Genomic DNA, 9,401 nt, shown 5'->3' with positions numbered 1-9,401 from the left:
GAAAACTCAAGGTAAATATGCGTCTCAGTACTGAAGGGGTTAAACCAAATATACCGGAAAACTCAATGATATCCTACGATTTTCCCACATTTCTTCGCAGATGTATCGCTGGTCGGGTGTCGCGGTGGTGATGGTGGTGGTGGTGGTTGCGGTGGCGGTGCTCCCAGGAAAAGTGTCAGGAGAGCAGAACCCAGAGGAGCAGCAGTTCCCAAGGGCCTCAGCTTGGCGTCAGCGGCCTTCCTCCTCTTCCTCCTCCTCCTCCTCCTCCTCCTCCTCCTCCTCAGCAAACAACCCATCCTATGATCTAAGTCAGGCGTACAATGCTATGGCAGGTGTGTGTGTGTGTGTGTGTGTGTGTGTGTGTGTGTGTGTGTGTGTGTGTGTGTGTGTGGTTTAGTTACCTAATCAAATATAATGCCATCATATATGAATTCATTGCTAGTGTGTGTTTTGTGTGCTTTCTTTGTACTAAATTCTCTTGCTCCTTCTCTTCCTCTTCCTCCTCCTCCTCGTCCTCGTCCTTGTCATCCTCCTCGTTCTCGTCCTCCTCCTCATCCTCGTCATCCTCCTCGTTCTCGTCCTCCTCCTTGTCCTCCTCTTCCTGCTCTTCGTCCTCCTCTTCATCCTCTTCGTCCTCCTCCTCCTCCTCCTCTTCGGCCTCCTCCTCCTCTCCTCCTCCTCCTCCTCCTCCTCCTCCTCCTCCTCCTCCTCCTCTTGTGGCTCTGTATTCGCAGCTAATCGTATGGGCAGCAGCAGTTTCGCCAGCAGCAAGAGTAACTTCGGTAGTGGAAGTGGTGGTGGCGGTGGTGGCTACGAGCAAACAAACATGGGAGGAAGCCCTAGTAATTGTGAGTGACGCTGTTGTTGTTGCTGCTGTTGTTGACCACACACTGCTGGTGCAATTAGCGTCAAGCACACAAGTTTATCTAAAATGAGAGAGAGAGAGAGAGAGAGAGAGAGAGAGAGAGAGAGAGAGAGAGAGAGAGAGAGAGAGAGAGACGTATTGTGTGTGTGTGTGTGTGTGTGTGTGTGTGTGTGTGTGTGTGTGTGTGTGTGTGTGTGTAATAATGTTCTAACTCTCTGTTCATCACATTTCTCCCTCCCCCTCCACCACAGACTACGAATCCTACACCGCCCAGTCGGACTACGGAAGCTACCCGAGCGAGAGTGGCTATGGGTGAGTGTTACCCAAACTCTTCTGTATATACCGAAGCCTGCCTTGGGGTGCTAACCGAAGTAGTATAAGTAGTGGTATAAGTAGTAGTAGTAGTAGTAACATAAGGTTCGGTATAGTTACATTTCATACTCTGTTTCTAATAACTCAACTTGACTAACATGACAAGGTTTAGGAATGACATGATTTTTTTGTTTGTGGCACAACTACCACTAACAGACTAACGTACTAACCTTTCGGAACAATGTCTTTCCTTCTCCCCTCTTGCTCCTCCTCCTCCTCCTCCTATAGTACACTTGTTTTACATGAAACCGCATGGGCTGGATGGGGAAGATTAAGAAGAGGAAGGAGACCGAAAGAAAGAAAGAGAGAGGGGGGTGAAGAGATAGAAAGGCTGAATGAATGACAAGATAGCATTATTAGACAAACTGTGAAGAGATGAATAACCTACTCAGACTTACTCACGCTTAATGCTCCCATAATGCTTAACCAGGGTGTACTAATGCCTAGCGCTCACAGTGGGGAGTAAAGTCATCACGTTGCGTAATTAAATATGTAAAGTACATTGCTGGAAAAAGTGTGGCCATGGTGTGTGTGTGTGTGTGTGTGTGTGTGTGTGTGTGTGTGTGTGTGTGTGTGTGTGTGTGTGTGTGTGTGTGTGTGTGTGTGTGTATGTATGTATGTATGTGTGTGTGTGTGTGTGTGTGTGTGTGTGTGTGTGTGTGGCTACTGGAAAGGTATCACTAACAGGTGTGTAAACAAAATAACAGCAGTCTTCATGTAGAGGAACTAAAACAATTAACAATCTAACACAAATCATACGAGAGAGAGAGAGAGAGAGAGAGAGAGAGAGAGAGAGAGAGAGAGAGAGAGAGAGAGAGAGAGAGAGAGAGAGAGAGAGAGAGAGAGAGAGAGAGAGAGAGAGAGAGAGAGAGAGAGAGAGAGAGAGAGAGAGTGTGTGTGTGTGTGTTCGCGAAGGGAGAACCTGGATGGATATTGAGAGGCTTGTTGAAGTGACAGCCTCGTGGGGCCGCCGATCCCATGTAGGACAGTCTAGGAGTTTACGAGTGTTGGTGGAAAGCAAGGTGCGTTAAATGGTGGAGGAATGACAGATGTGCACAGAGAATTTGGATGGGGAGAAAAAGTACTGAAAAAGAAAAATATCATTGAAAATAAGTTACTGGAACATACGTCATCGAGCAGCGTAGGGAAAATTACTTAGGGATAGAGGTACGTGCGTACATGCGAAGGGAAAAATTTGTGTGGATATTGACTCAGGAAAAGTTTTAAGGAAAAATAAGGGATAAAAATATAGGTTAGATTAGACAGAACATAGAATTCCTGTTAAGTTTGACTGGATGATAGCTTTTTTCCAGAGTTACTATACTGACAGAACATAAAATATATACAAAAAAGCTGTGATATTTTCCGGAAACGCATATTATTCCTTAAGCGATTTGCAAATGCTAATAAGCAAAAGTGGAGATAAAAGATTGTGATGTATATAATCATTTCTTCTCTATAAAATGATAGATGTTAGTAATTAAACATGAAGACAAGTGTATGACTTGTTTTTCAGTAACATTCTTTTTCCTTACTTTTTTTTTTTTTTACGTAGGGAAGAGGGCCAGCCAAGGGCAAAAAAAAAAAAGAAAGTTAAAAAAAGGCCCACTTGAGCGCTGGCTTTCCAAAGAGTTCAAAAAGTGCCAAAACCGTCAGCCAGAATTATGGGAGCAAATGCCTTGATACCTCCCTCTTAAAAGAAGACAAGTTGTAGGAATTTGGAAATACAGATGCAGGGAGGGAGTTCCAGAGTTTACCAGTGAAAGGGATGAATGATTGAGCGTACTGGTTAACTTTTGCATTAGAGAGTTGGACAGAATAGGGATGAGAGGAAGAAGAAAGCCTTGTGCAGCGTGGCCGCAGGAGAAGGGGAGGCATGCAGTTAGCAAGATCAGTAGAACAGTTACCATGAAAATAGCGATAAAATATAGAAAGAGATTCAACGATAAAAGTTAGTAAAGAAAGATGTGGATAAGGTAATAACACAATATTCTACAGTAAGCCATTCTTTCTCAAGTGTACGATTGATGATGAGTAATGATAAGGGTAAGGGTAAAAAATAATGAATAAAAAAATATAACAGTTGTAAGGAAGGAGGAAGAGTGAGAGGAAACCATAACAATTGTGTGCAAGGATGAAGAGTGAGAAGAGAGCATGAGAAGAGTGAGAAGAGAATATGAGAGTTGTGTGCAAGGATGAAGTGGAGTATAGTGGAGAAAAAGACGTAACGCGGCAGCCTTCCACAGGTTGTCTTGCGCCTCTGGTTACGTGAACGCGTCCGCCGTGGCTCTCCTCGCCTTCCTCTTCCTCCTCAACATTGTGCAGGTGAGCTCTCTCTCTCTCTCTCTCTCTCTCTCTCTCTCTCTCTCTCTCTCACTTTATTAATTCCATTCTATGTAAGTATCATGTGCTTTTTTTTCAAATCCTCTAGTCATCGTCTTAATTAAAGTGATATTCATTTTGTCCCTTCCTCAAAATCCAGGCTTTGTGATAATTGTGAAATATATCTGACATTCATAGTATTTTTTCTTTGTAATCATCTTTCGTTTCCGCATCCAAACTTCATATCTTGCTTCATGCATTTCTCACTATCCTGCCTTATAAGTTTCGTGGTATTTTTATTTTATTCTGTTTCCTTTTCCTCTCCACTTTTTGCTCGTCCCATTCGAAGGTCTTTGTTCGAAGCTCCACTGACTCAAGCGCGTTCGTTACCGTCACGAGTTCAACGGCACGCGGAAAAAATTTCCCCGCCTTTATATCATTGTTGTCGTGACTCCAGCGTCGTGTTCGTTCTCTTAATAATCTTGTAAGACTCGCTTCACCTCCCGCAGCCCATCCCAGCCCATACATGACTCACCGCTGCTCTCATTACGCAAATTCACTCGATTAAGGTAAGGTTGCCAAGTACATGTTGTAACTGCTCTCCTTTGTAATGAGAGACCCGCGTTCACAGTCCAGTTATCGAAAGTGAATGATTAAATAACCTTCTCCCTCTGAGCTCTACAGCGGAAAAATTAACCTCCCCTAAGCCGGCTAACGAGACAGGAATCACGTCAGGCTTCTGCCAGCCAGGGGAAAGGATAAGATAAAGATCACGCACGTCTATTTTTTTCCCAGATTCTTTGACGCGTTAGGTCATGTAAGGTCGTCAGAACGGTGAGCTCAACTTATATTATGTATATATTGTGGATGAAATCATATCCCTAATTTCATGGTTAATTTTTCTATCTTTTTTTCATAATTGCGATGAGGTCAAAATCAAGATATAATAGAATATGTAGAACATACCTCAGCTCAATCCCTAGCCATTATCCTTGGCCTGCTTCCGCTCTGAAAACAATGGCAAAAGCAATACAACCTCGCCTATATGGTCTCAAACTCTTCAATCCGCTACGTGAACAGACACACGTTCAAAATACTTATTATTGCGAGTAGTTCAATAATATTACATTTTGAAATATGAAACTGCTATCGACAAGAGCGTGATATAACAGAAAAAATATATTATTAGATAAAAGAGACAAGAGATAGGGGAAAGATATAAAAGGGAAAAGGTGGGATATTGATTGCGATGCTCTAAAAGACTATGAAGAAACAATAAGACTAATTGAGACACCATATTAAAGACCAAAATTATACTGACAAACGACAAAATTTTCAACAACTTCCGACAAGTTCAAATAATGCAACACACACACACACACGCACACACACACACGCACACACACACACACACACACACACACACACACACACAAACACATATACGCACACGCAAACGCGTGCACACACACACACACACACACACACACACACACACATACACACACACACACACACACACACACACACACACACACACACACACACACACACACACACACACACACACACACACACACACACACACACACACACACACACACACACACACACACACACACACACACACACACACACACACACACACACACACACACACACACACACACACACACACACACACACACACACACACACACACACACACACACACACACACACACACACACACACACACACACACACACACACACACACACACACACACACACACACACACACACACACACACACACACACACACACACACACACACACACACACACACACACACACACACACACACACACACACACACACACACACACACACACACACACACACACACACACACACACACACACACACACACACACACACACACACACACACACACACATACATGCACACACACACACACACACACACACACACACACACACACACACACACACACACACACACACACACACACACAGATAACTTCGTCTTAACATGAAAATTTTTCTTATTCCTACTCATTATATTCACCATCCAGGAATCGGGGGGCTCTGTGACATTACGTCCACAGTGCCTACTTGTCTTTATACTTTTTAACAGGCTGTAGTGGAAGTTATCAGGTTTTTATGATGTTTTCATGATTCTAGTGATAGTTTATTGGGGATCCTGGACCAACAATAGGAAAAATTGTAAGCAAGTCTTCATCATAACGCTAATGATGCCACTCAAACACACTCCTGGTTAAAAAAAAAAAATGGAACCATGACTGATTCAAATCACACCCAGAAATTACTGTATGGTGATAACTAGTGCCATATTATCATGCATTTATAAGAGAAAGGTTGTCAAAAAATATTTCCTATTAAAGATCATCCGTCGCATTTTAAGCGAGCTTTTAGTAAAAATTAAAAAGTGTGTTTTTCAGTATTTTCAAAGACCACAGGGATGATTAGCTGGATTTTCAAGAGTGTCTTTCCTGTTAATGATATAAAAAAAATTTCAATCTTTCACTAGAACCATAAAACATCCTTAAGAATCCTTGTAATTTTGACTAAAGGCTTTCCAATATAGTGGAGCTGCCGCGCAGAAGGATTTTAGATTTATACCATGAGAGAGAGAGAGAGAGAGAGAGAGAGAGAGAGAATATTTGACGTGTGTTTGTTTCCCACACCCGCTGTTGCCTGGGCGTGGCGCAACTGCAGGTATTCCCTCAACAAGTACGTGGATTGCAGCTCAGCAGTCGGGGTTCTTTCTCTTCTGCTGTTCGTTGACGTCCTAAGGGTAGGTGTGCGTGCGTGCGTGCGTGCGTGCGTGTGTGTGTGTGTGTGTGTGTGTGTGTGTGTGTGTGTGTGTGTGTGTGTGTGTGTGTCGGAAAAAATATATAAATAAATACATGCAAGCACCACATGAATTCGTGTATAGAGCAGAGCTTTGTACATTTCATTCTCTGCGCATCGCAAAGACTGAAGAGGCTCTAATGATTGTAACACTTAATTAACTGCTGAGGAATCGAACGAGGCAAGCTGGACAAGTAAGTGAGCAAGAGAATCAGTGAGCAGGAGCATTACTGATAGTAATAACAATAACAATAATGATAATACCATGCATATCACAACCATTACCAATACCAATAACAACAACAACCAAAACGACCAATACTGATAATGAAAATACGCATCATCAAAGAAAGTACTAGTATTGCTGTCAGTGAAGATTGCAGCAGATTGATAAGGAAAAAGGAGAAGAATATATCAGTAATGACAGTATGACGATGAGAAGGAAACAATACTCTCTCTCTCTCTCTCTCTCTCTCTCTCTCTCTCTCTCTCTCTCTCTCTCTCTCTGCTGTGGCGGCGGCGGTGGCGGTGGCGGCAAGCAGGCGTCAGCAGCACGTGGCTTGACGCAGCACCTCGTTATCGTCATTATTATTGTCTTTTAGGGAAGTCTTTTGTCCAAAAACGGATATAGTTTCTCATTACGTAAGACCTATGGGACCAAAAAATTTTCATCCTCTCTCTCTCTCTCTCTCTCTCTCTCTCTCTCTCTCTCTCTCTCTCTCTCTCTCTCTCTCTCTCTCTCTCTCTCTCACCCCTGCACTCGGACACACTCAGGACGTGGTGCAGCAGATCACGAGCGAGAGGAAGCGACGCAGCGTGGAGGAGGACGAGCAGGAGGACGTGTTTGCCTTCGTCAGTAACGGAGGTCTGGCGGCCATGAAGGAGGGGTTGCCTCAGGTCGTCCTCCCTCTCATGGTATGCACCTGCTTGTTTGCGTGAAAGCTAATACCCACCACAAGTTACCACGGTTTTGACTGAAAGGTTTTGCTTTGATGAGACACAAGTGAGTGGTCTGGAAGCGCGTGGTGTGGTCAGAAGTAACGGTTTTGTAATCCTCAAATGTTTCCTATTGTAAAAAAATTTATCACAATAACGCCAGCTTGGAATAAACGAATTCAGGGAACGCTAGAAGATTTCTAGTTTGAAACTACTACAAATAATTCCTATGAGAAATAGTCAGTTGACTGTCGAAATCGTAACCTATATATACAAAAGATGTAATTTCTCCTAAATGCCAAAACGGGAATCGAATACGTGATATTCAGCACGTTCTAATAGTTTTACAACAGATACGAGAGGGTTACACTATTGTTGGTTCTGGCTTAATCTCGCTCCTCATTCTGAGAACAGTGTTAAAGATGCAGGTGTTTGTCTTCTCGACATATCAGATCGATCTCCTGGACGCCACGGAAGGTCCCCACGATTGTCTCCAGAGGCCGCTGTGTGAGGCCAACGCTGAGTTATCCACTCGCTTCGGCGTGGCGGGCCGTGTGGTGGGCTCCCTTCTCTCCAACGTGGTGAGCAAGGCTTTCTCCGGCGACCACAACCCAAAGTTCCATCTTGGCTTGCAGGCCGCCTCGGCGGGCCGCAGCGGCCACGACTGCTCCACAAAGTTCAAGAAGTGCTCCCCGGGACACAAATACTCCCAGGAGGCCAATACCAATGCCAGCCGTCAGCAGGAGTCCGGCAGCAGGCCACTTGATAACATCTTGTCGAAGCGCCTAGAGCAGGGACGCGCGGCATGACATTCAGGGGCATTTTAGTGTGGTGTTGGGGCATTATTGCGTTACGTCATGTTCCTCCAGATATGGAAGATTATAAAATTATGTCCAAGTGACACCTCGGTAGAGGAGTTTCAGTAAGATAATGACAAGTAAATCAACCAGAAAATTATCAAACTAAGTGATATGGAGGAGAACATAAACATGAAATCCGGTGATTCTACAGCTTTGAATTAACACACACACACACACACACACACACACACACACACACAAAGGAATTCACAAATTAAAGGGTGAGAACTAACCCCCCACTATTTTTTTTATTATTCAAGATAGTTCAAACTAACATTTCAGCACAAATATTCACAAGCTGTACACTTGCATTCATTATTTGTTTATCTATTCATTGGTCTATTGATTTTTTTATGTGTATTTATTCATCTATTTAATTAATGTACAACATCAACATAGGCATCATTCATCTATTTCAGTATTATGAAATTACTTGCTCGTAAACCATTATCCTCTCTCTCTCTCTCTCTCTCTCTCTCTCTCTCTCTCTCTCTCTCTCTCTCTCTCTCTCTCTCTCTCTCTCATTTTCCACCTAAATAAACACCCAACTAAAATCTTTCTGACAGTCTACGTCAGAAAACTTAGTGACTTCGACAGCGATGAACAGAATACTTTATTTTCCGGGAAATTATTATCATCATCCTGTCACTGGAATAAAATCAAGATGTGGAATACAACGGCGAACAAGCTGTTAACATGTACTGAGCGTTTTTCTTCTTTCTCTTTCATCTCTCTCTCTCTCTCTCTCTCTCTCTCTCTCTCTCTCTCTCTCTCTCTCTCTCTCTCTCTCTCTCTCTCTCTCTGATGCCTCTCTTGGTCATAATTTCTTTTATTTTCACGTATTTATTAATTTGGGTAGATAGTTATCGTATTTATGACCCATTTGTGTTCGGGAGAGAGAGAGAGAGAGAGAGAGAGAGAGAGAGAGAGAGAGAGAGAGAGTTTTAGCCATTGTCACGATAAAAAAAAATGAGATAACCACTCATTCGAAAAACTAAGAAAAAAAGTAAATAAATAAATAAAGATGGGATAAAATAATCTGTCATTTTCCTTTTCCTCGTCAACTGAAAGTGGCGCGGTCCCACACACACACACACACACACACACACTGATGATGATAATTCTTCTGCAGTATAATTAACCCGTTTCTGTACGGGGTCGCTGATCTTG

The 9,401-nt window shown here is 43.0% G+C and overlaps 1 protein-coding gene across 1 annotated transcript in view; it reads left to right on the top strand.

Annotated features, from left to right (window-relative positions):
• LOC123514634 overlaps positions 1-9,017 on the top strand; it is a 14,248-nt gene extending 5,231 nt beyond the window's left edge. The window contains exons 2-7 of the mRNA XM_045272618.1: positions 101-332; positions 735-848; positions 1,117-1,177; positions 3,484-3,562; positions 7,210-7,350; positions 7,824-9,017. Coding sequence (XP_045128553.1) covers positions 101-332; positions 735-848; positions 1,117-1,177; positions 3,484-3,562; positions 7,210-7,350; positions 7,824-8,180 — 984 coding nt within the window. The 3' untranslated portion in view covers positions 8,181-9,017. The remainder of the gene's footprint in view (positions 1-100; positions 333-734; positions 849-1,116; positions 1,178-3,483; positions 3,563-7,209; positions 7,351-7,823) is intronic.
• The last annotated feature ends 384 nt before the right edge of the window (positions 9,018-9,401 follow it).

The sequence above is a fragment of the Portunus trituberculatus genome, chromosome 38, assembly GCF_017591435.1.
Source record: "Portunus trituberculatus isolate SZX2019 chromosome 38, ASM1759143v1, whole genome shotgun sequence".
Taxonomy (NCBI): Eukaryota; Metazoa; Arthropoda; class Malacostraca; order Decapoda; family Portunidae; genus Portunus; species Portunus trituberculatus.
The sequence above is the reverse complement of the archived record's forward strand: the minus strand, read 5'-3'. Positions and strand labels throughout refer to the sequence as shown.